At 33.0% G+C, this 17137-nt stretch overlaps 2 protein-coding genes across 2 annotated transcripts; one reads left to right on the top strand and one right to left on the bottom strand.

Annotated features, from left to right (window-relative positions):
• Positions 1–10976: 10976 nt before the first annotated feature.
• On the bottom strand, positions 10977–12284 carry LOC146914975 (uncharacterized). The gene has a single exon (XM_085717580.1). The coding sequence runs from the start codon at positions 12215–12217 to the stop codon at positions 11126–11128; it is 1092 nt and encodes a 363-aa protein (XP_085573706.1). The 5' UTR covers positions 12218–12284; the 3' UTR covers positions 10977–11125.
• A 1650-nt stretch (positions 12285–13934) lies between these two features.
• LOC146914976 (zinc finger BED domain-containing protein RICESLEEPER 2-like) lies at positions 13935–16255 on the top strand. Its single transcript, XM_085716248.1, has 2 exons — positions 13935–15902; positions 16008–16255. Exons 1-2 carry the CDS (start codon positions 14160–14162, stop codon positions 16044–16046), a joined length of 1782 nt encoding a protein of 593 aa, XP_085572374.1. The 5' UTR covers positions 13935–14159; the 3' UTR covers positions 16047–16255.
• Positions 16256–17137: the final 882 nt, after the last annotated feature.

The following is a 17137-nucleotide window of genomic DNA, read 5'->3' on the forward strand; positions in this document are numbered from 1 at the left end:
TGTAAAACCAAGGACAGTCATCAAAATAGGAATTTCAAACAAAACTTATCTACCTCCAAATTCAGAAAGTATTGGATGGACAGTAGATTCGTTCATTTATCAAATGAAACGTTTTTACGATAATCTTATTAGATATGGTTCTACCATTATTAATTATAAGGTTCTCTATACCACAGAAACCTGTCTTATGGTCTGCGATTCGAAGAAGAAGGTTTCAGAAGAACACCTTAAGCAGACACTTCATTATGAAGAACTATTCTCAAGATTTGAGAATTCTCTTTACCAAGTTCCAGATGAAGTGCAACAGGAGTGTTGCCAATATTTTTCAAAATACAAAGGGCACTCATGTAAATGGTGTGCAAAAAAGAAAGTGTCGGCAGAAGAAGACAAGATACCGACAATCACAGTACCTAAAGATATGGCAAAAGAAAAAGCCTAGACACGCGTCATGTAGATGACCGTAGGAAAAAAGATGTAATAATGGAACCTTATCATCTGAGTTAGATGGGGTCCATTTAGTTGAAAATCTTATCACCTTATGTGATAATGCTTTTACTTTTTTCTTTGCATGTTTTGTTTGTTTTTCTTTTGAGCTGGAAGGAAAGTGACATGTGACCTACTCTGTAAGTCCTTTCCTCCTATAAATAAGAGCCTCGATGCTCACTTGTAAATTACAACTAAAATCAATGAAGTAAGTACCTTTAGTTTGTGGGAAAGAACTTCGCAGGATTAGGTTGTCATAGCAAAATTTTAAGTTTTTTAATATCAATAATCGAAAGATTATTTCAAGTTTCATCAAATAATCGAAAGATTATTTCAAATTCCAAAGGATCGAAAGATCAGAGTCATCAAAAATCCAAGACGAAGTCAGGTATGATTTTAAATAATTTAAATATTTTATAATTCTTACATTTCATGATGGAATTTAGCATGAAAAAAGAAGGTTCATCTGGTTTTATAGCAGATGTATTAATAGATCATATAGAAAAGGTAGATTTTACCTTAAAACCTGAAGAAAATTTCAAACAAAAAAGTATTTTTTCCTTGATAAAAGAAAAATTATCCAGAGAAAACATACTACAATATGGAATGATGGTAGGAGAAGTTGCCATACCAATGGAATCAACAGACGGATCTGTTGTAATATCCTTAATTGATAACGAACAAATTAATAATAGATTAAAACATCTATCGTTAGAAAAAAGACAGAAGATAGGATATATTCATATATCAACTATCCAAATAATCATAAAAAGTACTTTTATGAAAGGAATAGATGCAGAACTAGAACTTCTTATTGAAGATGCTAGGATGAATGAAAAACATTCACTAATAACCCAAGGTGAGGGAAATTTAAAGTGTGGAAAATTAAAATTTGACATAAATTTACAGATAGGTTTGAGTTTAAATGACATAGATCTAGACAGATCTCTAGTAATTCATTATAAGCTTAAAGACCAAACCCTCATGAAACCAGGAAATCATCCTTTTAGTGTAAGTTATAAAATGAATTATGCATTAAGTAATTCCCATTACAGTATAGAATTTAGTGGAAAAGAAAAAATACAAATAGATAAACTATTTGCCCCACTAATAAAATTAGAATCACCAATTCTAAAACCATTAAAAAGGTCAAAATCTATTATGACTATAGAAAGAACACCTCTTCTAAAACAAGAAGAAAGTACTAGTGAACCAAAGTTCCTACCAGCAAGAACTTCATTAGATAGTAATGAAAAGAGAAAGCTTAATAAAACTTTATCAGAAATAAAAACGGAATTGTTAGGCATCAATAGAAAATTATAATGCCAGGAATAACAATAAAAAATGAGTTAAGTTTATTCAGAAGAAAACTAGATAACCTAGTTAATAAAATAGAAGAAAATTTTTTAAGAATAGAAATGAAAAATACAATTTGGGGAATCCATGATTTAATAATTTTACAAATTTCATATATAGATGAAATGATAGAAGAGTTAGAAGAAACAGAAAATATTTCTGTCATGCAAAAAGAAAGAGCCACAACCCTGTTATGGCCATCTCAAAAACTAATTGAATTTGAACAAACATTAGAGAAATTCTATAATGCCTGGTTTAGGTCTTATAACAGAAGTAAAACTCTTTAAAGAAAGATTAGAGAACATAGTCTCTGATATAGAATTTTATCATAGAAGAATTGTCTTAAGGCAAATTCTTTTTCATTCTAAAGAATTCGTACAATACCATATAGAATATATTGAAGATTTCCTAAGGGAAATAGAAGATTTAGAAAATCTTACTAATACACAAAGAGAAAGAGCTAAAACACTCTTAAAACCATTTCAAGGGTTAATTAAAATCGAACAAATGTTAAATCAAGTTCGAGAAAATGAAAATTCCGCTGGCAATTCTGCCCACAACCTGGTATCAGAGCCAGTATTACAATCCTAAGGGATGAAGATAAAAATGAAGATAAAAATATTATATTTTCAAAAAAGACAAAAACTTATCAAAGTCGCTTAACCAACTTAGTAGAATCTTATATGAAATCAGTTAATCTTTTAACCGATTTAAAAACTCATAGACATGAGTTGCCAAAATTCTATTGGCTGTGCCCAAGAGACAGGTGTTAGGCCTGTGCCTATGCAAGTGTTTCTCATAAAGACGTTGTAGGTGCTGTACAAAAGAGTTTGCAATAGAGGATCTACACTTTTTTCATTGATTTTTTCAAGAAATAATCTTTAGGTCTTCGTATTTTTTAATGCTTAAACAATTGCCTAAAGATACTTGTTAGCATTTTTTATAATCTTTTTGTTAAATTTATTTTTTAATTGTACCATTCTTTCTTTGAGGGGAATTTTCACAACTCGTGTAACTTTTAAAAATATATTCAATGTGTTTTTTTTTTATTTCTCTAAATACTTATGGCATGAGATATGCCTTGAGTCTGAGTGGGCTGCATTTCCACACTCAAGATAACAAATAAATGTTGGATTAGGTATTGGCCACTGGTATGGTCCCATTTCCACACGTAGAAAACACGGTCCACGTAATTATAAGTTAATTATTACAAGACAAGATGTTTTCTAGGGAAAGAATCACTTGAGGAAGTACACAACTGATAATGTTTACTGTACACAACAATCTCTGGTTCGTGAGATCCAATTTAGTGTTCGAGAAACATAAAAACAACTTTTAATTTTTGAGACAAATAAATCGAGACAAGTTAGTTTGTGCTCTCTTTACAATTTGTTTGGTTGATAAAGAAAATATAGATGAAAGAAAAGAAAGTGAAAATAAGAGATTATTTAGTATCCTTCAAAAAAGAGATTATTTAGTAGTTTGATATGAGAAAAATTGAAGAAAAAAAAAATCTTGATAGAAAATCTGATAAAATTACGTAAACAGATTATAACATAAAAAGACATAAAAGCTTGATATAATAAAATAAAATAAAATAAAAACAAGTATTTCCGTTTTTTTTTTAGCAAAGCGAGCAAACAACTAAACCAATATATTGAGGCCCCATTTGTATGTATCTTTGAAATTGTATATTTTTTGGGAATTATAAGAAAAGATTTAACATAATAATATTTTTGGGTTATGATATGATAAGGACCTGTAAACCACCGTATTTACTTGCCTACAAATAATCTAGGGGAATGGTTTTTTGTACATCTTATATACATCTTGAAACAAAGTAAAAAAACAGAAAAATAAAGTAATGTGATAGATTTGATAGTTTTATGAAAGAGATGTGTAATTTGAATAACTATTTATGTGACAACTTTTGAAACAACCATAAATTTATAAAAGACTCAAGACTTTTGTCTCTATCTATCTCTCTCATGCCAATTGTTAAAATCAACAATAAGACGGAGGGGAGGGGTACATCAAAGACAAAGGCACCAAAATAATCGTCTTAAGCTTCAACAAATATATATATAAAAAAATATTACCTCACGAAAAAGACCATATATTACTTGTATAATGGGTCGAGTAGTTCAATTGATTTGAGTGAAGGGTTAACAGTACAATTAACGTTTAAAGTTCAAGTTCTAAAGAGAAAAAACTAACATAATAATTAACATATAAACATTTGTTATTAAAAAAATTCTTCCATTAAAACTGAACTCTGAATTACTTACTAATTTACCTTAAAAGATGAGTTTCTAGTCATTGTGCTATTTGAAAAAAAGAGGAAAAATTATACTTAACGTCCTTTAACTTAATTTCAGCTAACGATTTCGCCCTTTATTTTTGTCTTTAAGCATCAAATCTATAATTCATATGAAATTTAAATAAAGGATCATAAATTTGAACACTAAGAGCACATACTTGTTTTGAAACATGAAGGGAGGGGAGTGTAATACTTACATCTTTGAAGGAAGGGGAGTGTATTTTACTCTTATTTTAATTAAAAATTATTAAAATTGCCACACATGTATATTTTCAATTAAAACATCGAAAAAGGAAAGAAAAAAGGGAGAGGCACGTGAGTCTCTCTACTCTCTTCTTTCTTTTTCGTCCTTGTTCTTTCTTCCTCTTCCTTATTTCCTAAGACCACCATTGAATTAAAATATATTGAATCAGGAAAGATGCGAGAGTAGAGATACGAGAGAAGCGGAAATGGATTGTTGACAAGTTGAATCTATTTAAACAACGTGATGAAAATGAATTGTGTTTAGGACGACCCAATCAATTAAGATAAGTTATTTTGTTTAAACAAAACGAATTTGAAATGTTTTGACTAATTGGAAACAAGCTTAAACAATCACAACTATTACAAAAAATTAAGACTATGTGCCAAAGATATTTACAATAGAATTGAGAAGTTCACAATGTAAATCTTATTACAATCAAATATTAACTATTCTTGAACAATTTGCAAAACTAGACAATTTCAAATCCAAACCTATAAGAAAATATAACAAGTTATCAATCAAAAACAGAATGTATATGCAATTGATGAATTGGATAGAATTTGAAGCTAATTGATCCCAGTACAATAGTAAAAATCTAACTCAAGGAATTAGATAAATTTTTATCAAAAACTACTTAGATCAATTATCAATTTTCTACACTATCAATTAATCAATTAACATATACAATTAACGAAAATTAAAGAGGATAAGGAAAAGAGAACGACACCAATATTTTTATAGTTGTTCATCCTTTTGTCCTCGCTTCGGGTTACGTCAACTCTTCTTGGTGAAAAAAGCCTCCACCAAGATCATCCACAAATAGTAACAATGTTGAATACAAATGTGATTACAAGAGTACCTTGAAACTATCCTATTTCTTCAAACCCTATGTAAGCACTCCCCCAAACTTCAAATAACCTTTGAATTTGGTGCTTCTTGATGTCGTCGAATCCTCAATCACCCGTGCACCCCTTCAAACTCTTCACTCAAGTTCTTCAATGCTACGTCCAGCAAATGGATCCCCTTAAACTTCAAGAACAATTAGAAAGAACCCCCAAGGCCTTTGGAGGTGGAATGAGATTATTCACTTCACTTTGGAACCTTGATTAAGCCCATTCAATTTCCTTGAAAGAACCAACTTATAATCCCTACTAGCACCCTAGCAAATCATATGACTCAAAGCACAATGTGATTCTAAGAAAAAATGTTTAAATGAGAATCGATTCAAGTGAGCCTAGTATAAATAATGAAGCGATTCAACTGTGAAGAAGATTTCCTTCTTAGACTTGGCTGAGTTTTGATGATAACAAACTCACATCACAAAAGAAGAAAACTATAGAGGAACAAGATGAAGATTAAGAATGAAGATTAGTGCATAGGCTTCTTGGTTATATTCTTTGTAAGTATGACACTTGTCTTTTGATTTATTACTCTTAACTTATGGAACAACTTAGAATGCTCAGAAAATAATTTCAAACAATTTTTCTAACTCTCCATATGAAGCAATGCCTAAAGCTCTCATGAAAATTAATTACACACTTACAATGATTTTCATATAAAGTGATTTTACATGAAATTAGTTTTTGCATGAAAAACCATTATTTGTTATGAAAATTTTACAATATTTTTTGGTATAAAAATATTGTTTTTAACATGCATTCAGAATTAAAATAGCTCTTAATCTTTTTGTTACCATTGCCTTTTATAAAGAAAATATTTTGCCTAATAAATCAAAGCGTGGCAACGTCTATTTCTTAGATATGGCCAGCGACATATTTATAGGTGCCATTTTTTTTTATCCGTTGGCATTCCATTTGATTATGAAGCAATTTTTATATCTGTTGGCATTTAAATTTCATAACCGTTGATATTTCATTCTAAAGAAAAAATTTATTTGCCAACGGCCAAAAAGTTCTTATACTCATTTTTGTGAATAGATGTCATTTCAAATATGTTTCTATACATTTGGTAACTCTTTTAGAAAAAGTAGCATTGCTTCATAAACATCTTTTTAGCCTCTATAAATTCAATTGAGAATCAAAACAATCAAAACACAACAACTTTCATTATCTCAATTGACATTTTCAATATCACTTGCTTTTAAACTTTCATTCAAATTGTTTGGAAAACTTTGCATACACTTTAACATTTATTAAAAAGTTTTCTGAGCACCAAGTCCATTTGTTAGAGTGATATTGATAAAGATATCCAGCCATACATTTGTTATTCTTCAACTACTTTGTTGTAAAGTTTCTTGCCATTGTTGGTGAGAATTATTGTTTAAGATAGTGGGGGTGCTATCTTGTGATTGTTGTAAAAGGTTCTTTGATTCAGGAAGATTCAAAGTCCACCAAAAGTGTTTGGTGTTTGTGTTGTAATCAAGAGAGAGGGTTTCTTTCTTGTGTTTATGTTAGAAAGATTGTTAGGGGGTCTTGGGGTGAGATTGCTTGTAACAAAGATTCTAACATAGTGAATTCCTTCACGGGGTGTGAACGGAGTGGACTGACCCTAAGGTTTAGAGGGGAACCACTATAATCTCTCTTGTGTTTTTTCTTCTTCCCTTACTCTTTTATTTTTCCGCATTCATACCTTCATCATTATTTACCGGAAAAATAATCAACAACGCGAAACTCATAAAAAATTGACCAATATTCCTAGAAACCTAATTCACCCCCCCCCCCCCCCCCCCCCCCCCCACACCAATCTCTTAGGTTACAATCTGAACTTACATCAACCTTTCATGAATTGATTTAGTGCATGACAAAAATAAATCATGATGCGATTCAATCTAATTTGAATCGACTCGATGGTGATGTTATTCGAGGTTTGGTGAATGGATTCAGCCAATAAGAGAATGAAATATGACTAATTTGGCAATGAGGCATAGATGTTGGGTGCTTTAACAATGCTATATGCTAGAAAAACTAAAAACAAGATGATCATCAAAAAGTAAACTAAAGAACATAAAAAACACAAAGTAAAAACTGTGTGGCTTCACTCTCCTGTTAGGTGTGATGATGTTCATCCATTGCGCAGCCGGTCTCCATCTCGTCCGCCGGTAACGCGAAGAAAATCACATTCACGGTGCCATTCCTATGTTTCTCATGATCGGTCACCTATTCTCAAGCATCGCAAACATCAGATGACTAGAGCACTTTATTACCTCTGACATCTAAATGGTACCACATGCATGTAGAGTCGTGTCTAGAACATTACATTTGATTTGGCTTTGTTGTATTCGGGTTCTTTGGATTGAAGCCAATACGGCCGTGCAGTTATTGGAAAAGGTGAAGATGCATTTTCTTCGGTGGTTGAAAGCCAAAAATGTGTGCTTTCCCTTTGGTTATCATATGTGGTGGCAGAATCCCTTTGCATGTTTTGGGATTGACTGATGTTTATTTTTCATTTATAACATTTCTATTCAGGACTATTTGATGTAACTTTGTTTTGCTTCTCTTCGCACTCCTTGTGCTAGGGAGAGTTACTATTTTTTTGTTAATATAAATCTCATTTTCGCTTGTTCAAAAAAAAACTTATAATATCTATTTGTCACACAAAATTAATTATATTTCTTAATACGTGTGAAATGCCTAAAATGTCATACAATTTGGGACTGAGGGAATAATAAATACCAGAGAAAGTAATACACTCTTTGTTCCATTTTATATGTGATTCTAAGAAAATTTGTTTTTTTTTTTAAATTAAGACATTTTACAATATCAATGAATTATTTTGGATAATATCAATGAACTATTGATAAAGGGTATTTTTATAAAATAACTCATAACTACTCTTTTTCATACAATATTAACTATATATTTTAATTTATATGAAATTGCTAAAATGACATACAATTTGGAATGAATAAAGTATTTTGTATGCTGGATCATAAAGAGTATTTTGATATTTTTTATAGTTTGTACTCTATTAAAAAAAGATATTACATATTCCGTGTTAGGGGTGGCAAATTGGATGGATATGGATTTAGATCCTAATGGATGGATAAAAAAAATCCATTAGTCCATTAAAATCCACTATTTTTTTTGTTGAAAAAAAAACCATCCAATCCATCCATTAAAGATTATGTCAATCCATCCGTTATTAGATTTTAATGGATGGATTATCCATCCGATCCATAAATTAATGTGTATGATTTTTTTTTAAGAGGTGCATCAGTTATTAAAGTGTTTCTTTAGTAAATTCAATAATAGGAAATTTTATGTTATAGGCCTAAAACTTCTTTTTTTTCAAGCCCAGTAATATTACTATAAACCCAAAAAATTTAAAGAAATATTAAATATTATCATTAAATAATTTTAAATTATATGGTGGTCAGTGGTGGTCACCGGTGGTCAACAGACCATCTCTGGCGTTGACCACGGTGGTGCTCAGGCGGCCCCACGGCGGAGACCGGTGGTGGTCCGGCAAATAACCGGCGGTCAGCGGTGGTTCGGAGGCAGCGCACGGTGGTCAACGACTCCGTCGTTGACCAGTCAAACTCCGGCGTTGACCACCGCCTATAATATAATAATATTAAATAATATTTTAATAATATATTAATTTTATTTTATTTAAATATTAAAAAATTAATTTTTTTCTGGCAGTTTTTTTATTGAATTAATTTTAATTTTTTTTAATTTTGTCAAATATATAATTATTTAAATAAAAATATTAATATTATTTGAAATTATCCATTGGATTTTTTTTGTTAAGGAGGTGATCCAATGAATTTTTAAAATAAGGTGAATCAAATTCATCCATAGTTTTAAATGGATGAATTTAAACCCCATCTATTAACAAATTTTTTGTTTAATGGACGGATTGGATGGATTTGAATCTCATGGATCATATTGCCACCCCTATTCCGTGTTTTGTCCCTTTCATATGAAATAAACTATAAAATTGGTTGGAAAGTGTGATCACACTTTATTTTCTCTTTAGAGCATTAATAGGGATTTCTTTAATGGATCTCACATTTACACCTTATTTATTTATAATTTTTTAATAAAAATTTATATTAAAGACTCATTGACTCCAATGACAATACACTGACAAAGACACCAATGAAAACTGCTTAAATAGGTCACACTAATCTTACATCATTATACAAAAGTAATTTATTTATTAAATTACAAATTACCTTATAAAATATTACTTCTTTTTTCTTCAAAAAAAAAATATTACTTCTTTTGAAAGTGTGACCAACTTGTACATATTTTATTACTTTTTTAAGCGTAGGACACATTAGTTGCTCAGGAGTAGGAGGGTCCTTATATTGTTGCATGTTACTTAATAGATACTTGTTTTTCTTCCACCAATGAGGGTCCTTAACATGAATGGTCTTTGTTAAGTAAGGAACCCCCATTTGAGATGCTCTTAGGTTCTATAACTGAGACCAATCACAACAATATCAAGACCCTTCAGTCTCAATTATAAGCAAAAATTAATTTTTTAAATTTATTAAATAGCTAATGTATTTAGTATGTAATAAAGACCAAATATATAAGTTATTCAGGTGGGATGATGATGCTCCTCTTCGCGATATGTTTCGACATTTGTTTGATTTATCAGAGAACAAATTGTTGACTGTATCGCAGATATTCGCTCTGGGGTGGGATAAGGGAGGAGAGGCTTGGAAGTGGAGGAGGAGGTTATGGGTGTGGGAGGAGGAGAAGCTAGAGGAGTGTATGACTTTATTGCTTAACGTTGTGTTGCAGGTTGATAATGATGATGGGTGGTCTTGGATTCCTGATCAAGCGGTTGGTTATACAATTGGTGGGGCTTACCGCATCCGCTCACGAATAGGACCCCTCCTCTTGATTGTATGTTCGCATATCTCATGTGGAGGAAAGAAGTCCCTTTAAAAGTTTCGGTGTTTGCTTGGAGAATTTTTCGGAATAGATTACAACTAAGGTGAATTTATTCCAAAGAGGGATTATTTCTCACGAGGCTCGGTTATGTGTTACTTGTTGTGGTTTACAAGAAACAAAAAATCATCTTCTTTTGACTTGTTCTCTCTTTGGTCAGATTTGGCAACTTGTTATAAATTTGCTAGTAGTTTATTCAGCAGATCCTTCCACCATTATGGATCACTGTGTTCAGTTTAGAACCCTTTCAAGTTATTCAAAATCACGGTGTTCATTCTTGTCTTTGATCTGGTTTGCCAGTTCTTGAATAATTTGGAAGGAAATAAATGAAAGGCTATTCCGAGGAAAAGAAAATTCTCCCCATCAGATATTGGAGAGTATAAAGCTCCTTTCCTTTTGTTAGTTTAAAGTTAATTTTATTGTTTTTAATTATTTGTTTCATAATTGATGCCTAAATCCTACTGCATGTGTGGGTATTGGCTAATTGTTGTTGTGCTACTATAAAACACTGTTATATTTTTCGCTATTGTTTCTAGCACAACTTGTGATGGAAAGGTAGTCATCTAGTAATAATATATTTCATTTTGATCTCTTAAAAAAAGTTGTTTTCTGTTTTTCAAATCCAGGTTCTGGGGAAAGAACACATAAACATGAAGATATACCTGTAGACATGAATTTTGATAAAGAACATTGACATAAACACATGAGCAATTGAAATGCATTTTATTAAATTTAAAATTTCATTTCATTTAAAAATAACTTCAACATTGACTTTCATTATTACATTTCATTCTAACAAGTTTACTTTATTTGACTTAATTGAAATTACATCGAAATCTTATGGAAAATAATCCCTTAGTACTTCTCTTCATAGTACTCTTCATAGTACTCATTCACTTCCACTTTCTCAGCCGCACGATCTGCAATCTTGTCCTCTACATGATCAATACCCTTCTCCAATGCTAGGGCACCAAGTCCTCCCACAACAGCCCCCATAACCAAACCTGTTCCCAAACCAAACTTGCTACTTTTCTTCTCCTGTTGCACCTCCCTTCCCACATTCACATTGACAGGAGGCACACTTTGGCTAGAACCATAGCCTTGCTGACCACTTTGACCATATCCATAGCTTGGTTGGCCGCTGTTTTTCTCCGGTGCCGCCCCTCCCACAGTCACATTGACAGTGGGTGCAGGTTGTGGTGCAGGTTGTCCATAACCACTACCTTGTTGACCGTAGCCGTAGTTGGGTTGGCCAATCAGATTGATCTTCTCCGGTGCCACAGCCCCTCCCACGGTCACATTCACAGATGGTGTACTTCCATAGCCTTGCTGACTGCCCTGACCGTACCCATACGGTGCAGGTGTGGGTGCAGGGTAGCCTAGAGGAGGTGGTGCAGTATTGTATGGATTTCCATATGTTACACTCACACCTCCACCGTATGAATTTCCATACGGTGCAGGTGCTGGAGCACCGTATGGGGTCCCATAAGGTTGTTGAGCAGGAGGAGGGACACCATAAGGTTGAGGAACACCATATGGAGCCTGATAACCTTTGTTTTTTATTTGGACTTTAATGTCAACCGTTCCTTGAGGTCGTCCAGAAGGGCGCTTCAACTTCAAAGTACGGTTGACCGATCCATCACCAATTTGGACTTCATTGAGTGAAAGTTGAGCTGAGCCGATAATGAGAGGCTTGTCATTCGGCTCTGAGTGGAGAACATCAATGAAAAGGATGGAATCGTTGATGTTTGCCGATGGTGGCAAAGGGATGAGGAGTTTCTCATCCCAATTTGGTTTAGTGTCACCAAAATCGTCGACATTGGTGGAGCGTTTTTGTGTTGGATCCACCCAAACAACAGCGTATGGGCGGTTAGGACCGTTCCGCCAATTCACGTTCTTGAGGTTGTTGGCTGAGAAAAGCTTCACTTCAACCTCATAGGACGCCATGAAAGCAAAATGGGGGAGAAATAACAAGGTAAACAAAGCAATGAATTATTCAATTGTAAGAGTTGGGTTTTATAAGGAGTTTCTGGAGCTATATATATAATTCATAAACCTTGTTATTTTATTTCTTTGGTATATGAATTTTGCTTCTTGACTAAGGAATGCATTAATTGTACATTATTTCACTTCTTCTTTTTGGTCAAAAATTATTTCTTTTTTATGAATAAAGAAATATATATTTTTTTAAAAAGAAAAATATAATTTTTTTTGACAAAAAAAGAAAAATATAAATGTTGAGTGTGAACGTATGTTTAGCATTTCCCTATTTTTCCATTAAAAAAAGAAAAAGAAACTTTCCTAGTTATGCTAATCACATTTAATGATTTTTCTGATATATATATTTTACTTAACAATTAAGTGTTGGGTAGTTTAACTTGTTTGTGGTATGGATTGAAAAGGGTGAAGATTAGGGGTGGGAATAGGCCAGGCCGTCCGACAGGGGCCTACGGCCCAGCCTATTTAAGGCCTAGCCCGGCCTGGCCCGTTTAATAAAAAGGCTGGGCTCAAGCTTTTTGTAAAGCCTATTTAGTTAAATAGGCCAGGCTTAGGCTTGCAAAAAAGCCTATTAGGCCCGTCAGGCCGGCCTGTTTATATATAGTATTTTACATTTTTAACCCTGGTACAGAAAAAGCAGTTAACCTTCAATATTGGGAAAAGCAAACGCTTCTCATAGATACATAAAAATTAACTCTGATACATAAAAAGCAATTAACCATCAATATTGGGAAACGCAAACGCTTATCAGAGAAAGAGATACATAAAAAGACACAACCATGATACATAAAAAGCACTTAACCCTAAATGAACTGAAACGCAAACGCCTCTCTCACAAAAGACACAACATAAGTCAAATTCTCACAACTTCTGCAGATTGAACAGTCGCCGAAAAACCTTAATCCCAAGCCATCACTAACCGATTCATCAGGTGAATGAAGTGTAAACTAATATCTTTTTCTTTTTGTGGTTTACTTTTTTCGTTAATGTAATCTAGCTCCTTGTCTTTGGCTAGTTAATAGTTAGCTTCGTTTTTAATCTGTCTTTGACAGACATGATTTTTTCCACTTATTTATATAATATAATGGAGGCATGGACCACATGTTCAATATTGGGAGGCATTTTGATTCCAGAAATTGTTTTTTCCTTTATTAAACTAGTTTATGCGTATTGTACATTCTTAATGTTTATTGATTTTTGGACCACATGTTCAATAGTGTTTCTTTTACTTTTGTAGACTAGTAGTAGTGAGTAGTGATTAGTTTATGTATGTGAAGCACGAACCCTTCTTAGATTAGGCGTGTTCCGATGTCGGACTTACGCCGACACAACACCGACACACATACTTACATCGGATTATATGATTTATTCAAATTATTATTGGTGTTGGAATTTTGGTATTCACGTCGTATTTGATGTCCGTGTCTATACATGTGCTTCGTAAGTTTATGTTTATTGTTATTATTTATTCTAGTTACTATACTTTGTTTGAATTGAAATTTGTCATGTAGCCACTAAATAATTTGTTTATTGTGTTATTAATTTATTGTGTCCTATCTATGTGAACCAGGTCTATCTAATGGCTTCTCCACTTGAAAATAGTAGAATGACTAGTTCTACCATAGCTCCTCAAAATGAGGTAAATGAACCTGTGCGTGTAGATTCAAGCCAAAATGGAGAAATTCCAGAGAATGAAAAAGGTAAAGATCAAGTAGAAGAGCGTGTCCCCAAGAAGAAAAGGAAAAAAACCTCAGCTGTTTGGGAGGATTTTGACGAAATTGAACTCAATGACGGTGTAAAGAAAGCTGTATGCAAATATTGTAAAGAGAAGTTGTCTACCGGTGGAAGAGGGTCTAGCACTAGCCATCTAAAGAGGCATTCTGAACTTTGTATGCATAAAAAGTTGCATGAGCGTGCACAAAAGAAACAACCAACCATTCCATTTAAACCTTCAAGTGCAAGTAATCCATTTCTTGTTCCTGGTGTTAAATACTCTAATGGGAAGATGAGGGAAATTATTGCAACTTGTATTATGGTGCATGAGTATCCTTTTAGCATGGTTGAAGATGATGTTTTAATGTGGGGTTTTCAGTTTGCAAATCCAGATTTTCAAAAAGTTTGTCGTAAAACCATAAGAAGTGATTGTTTGGCAATATATGAGGCTGAGAAGAAGGCATTAAAAGCTGAGCTGAAAACTGTAAGCAAGATTAGTTTAACTACTGATATGTGGAAATCAAGTCATCAAGTTGTTGAGTATATGGTGATCACAGGACATTTCATAGATGTTGAGTGGAAACTTCAAAAGAGAGTTTTGAGTTTTGTGAAAGTGCCTGCTCCAAGACGTGGAGTTGATGTGGCTGATGCAATTTTCAAGTGCTTAAAATCTTGGGAGATTGAAAATAAAGTATTTTCAGTGTCTGTTGATAATGCTTCTTACAATGACTCATGCTTAAGGATTCTCAAGGATAACTTATCATTGAGCAATAAGTTGGTTTTGGATGGTGCTTTGTTTCATGTGAGATGCTGTGCACACATCCTAAACTTGTTAGTGCAAGATGGTCTTGGCGTGATTAAGAATATTATTTACAATATTCGCGAAAGTGTCAAGTATGTTAATCATAACGATTCAAGGTTGAAAAATTTTTGTGACATTGTTGAACAGAAGCACTTGAAAGAGAGAAGGCTTGTTCTTGATTGTCCAACAAGGTGGAATTCTACTTTTCACATGCTATTTACTGCTTTAAAATTCAAGCTTGCATTTGCAGATTATCAAGAAAGGGAGCCACACTATGGTTTCGAACCTTCACAAGAAGATTGGGAGAAAGTTGAGAAGATTTGTAAGCTTTTAGAGATCTTCAATTCAGCTACTCATATAATCTCAGGTAGTGAGTATACCACTGCAAATTTGTACCTTCCAGAAATTTGGAGGGTTAAACAAGTGATTGATAATGCTTATGAGGATGAAAATGTTTTCATCAGAGATATGGCAGCCCAAATGAAACTAAAGTTCGACAAATATTGGGGTCAATGCAATTTACTAATGGCCATTGCTAGTGTTTTGGATCCAAGGTGCAAATTCCATGTGGTTAGTATATGTTTTCCTTATTTATATAAGCCTGCTGAACTTGCAACAGAGAATATAGAAAAGGTGCGTGCTGCATTGAATAAATTGTATGAAGAGTATGTAGCTCAAAGTCTTGAAGAGTCGTCATCTAGTGAAGTGCTAACTAATGATAGCAATAACTCTTCATCTTCCTCTGCACCTAAACCTGCAATTTCCACTGGATTTGACGACATGATGGTTCTTGTGAGAGAAAAAGTGGCAATCCCTGCAATGAAATCTGAATTAGATTCTTATCTTAAGGAAGGTCTATGCATTCCTGATGGTAACAACAACTCTTTTTGTGCACTGACATGGTGGCGAAACAATAGCTTGAAGTATAAAATTTTGTCAAAGATGGCTGCTGATATACTAGCAATTCCAATATCAACTGTAGCATCAGAATCAACATTTAGTGCTGGAGGAAGAGTTATCGATGAATTCCGTTCTAGATTGAATGAGGAATCTATTGAGACACTCATTTGCGGAGGGGACTGGCTGCGTCACAAGTATGGTTTGCAGAGAAAGTCAACGGTAAACCATTAATGTTTTCTTATTTAAACAAATTTTTTATATTTCTAAATATGATTACTATTTGTTATAGTGATACATAATGACAAATTATATGTTATTTTTAAGGTGTCGGAACAACAAGAAGAGATCATATTGAAGATTTGATGCGAAGATTGCTAAGTTGCTGTTAGACAATTATAATTTCTGATGTAATTTGAAAGTAAAGGCCTGTTATTAGAACATATGTTAATGGCCCCTTTTGTTATCTTGTCTTGAATGAATTTGAACATTTACTTTTCCTAAATATGTTGTTTTTGGTCGCTGTCTCGATGATGTACTCTAAGTATTCCCTAACACATTATTTGGGTGTTTAATTTTGAGTTTCGACAAATATTTGACTACTAAACATGCAATTTGCATCTCTTCAATTATTGTTAATCTTCACATTGTTAATTTTTTTTATGCACTCTGGCTTCATAAGATTTGTCTATTTAGTAGCTTTAATAGGCTTGTTGGTGTGCTTAGGCCTTTATAAGTTACGGGCATATTTAATAGTAGGCTTGTTGGTGTTCATAGGCCTTTATGTATCATAGGCTTTTAAATAGGCTTTCAGGCTTTATCAGGCCTTTAAAAAGGCCAGGCCAGGCCTTAAAAATAAGCCTATGACGGGTAATAGGCCAGGCTCAGGCCTATAATTTTTAACGTAGGCCAGGCTTAGGCCTTCCAAAGCCTGGCCTGGCCTGGCCTATTCCCACCCCTAGTGAAGATCCTCCCCATTTTAAGTTCTCTCCATGTGTTCCATTACCAAAGTTTTAGTGTATAAATGTGCAATTAATGTCTTCAATTCTTGAAATGTGTGCATTTATATTATATATTTACTTCAAAACTATAGTAATTGACATTTCCATTTTATTTAGGAAATGGAGAGGATCATCACCCGATTGAAAAGTTATGGGTTCAAAGTTCAAGTTCTGGTAAAAAAAAAAAACTAACAAACCAATTAACAAGTTAATATTTGTCATTAAAAAAAATTATCTCTAATACTCTCTTTTATAATATAAAATCAGTGTGGACCATACTTTGATAATGTGGTAAAATCAACATGAATGTTTACTAAATAAGGGAAGCGGTGGGAATCCTAGCATTTATCTATTTCCCAATCTAAATAGTTATCTCTATAAAAAGAGATTCCCTTAATAGAAGAACTAATCTTGTTTGCAAGATAATTTTTTATGGAGTAAAAAGTGAGAATTTTT

Source organism: Medicago sativa, chromosome 6 (genome assembly GCF_051527215.1).
Source record: "Medicago sativa cultivar Bolivia chromosome 6, Bolivia_mono, whole genome shotgun sequence".
NCBI classification, from domain to species: domain Eukaryota; kingdom Viridiplantae; phylum Streptophyta; class Magnoliopsida; order Fabales; family Fabaceae; genus Medicago; species Medicago sativa.

Bases quoted from the DNA above. Each gene is read 5' to 3' on its own strand.
- LOC146914975 (XM_085717580.1), bottom strand. From the start codon at position 12,217: ATGGCGTCCTATGAGGTTGAAGTGAAGCTTTTCTCAGCCAACAACCTC.
- LOC146914976 (XM_085716248.1), top strand. From the start codon at position 14,160: ATGCATAAAAAGTTGCATGAGCGTGCACAAAAGAAACAACCAACCATT. The intron at 15,903-16,007 runs GTAAACCATTAA...GTTATTTTTAAG, and splicing joins GTTTGCAGAGAAAGTCAACG to GTGTCGGAACAACAAGAAGA.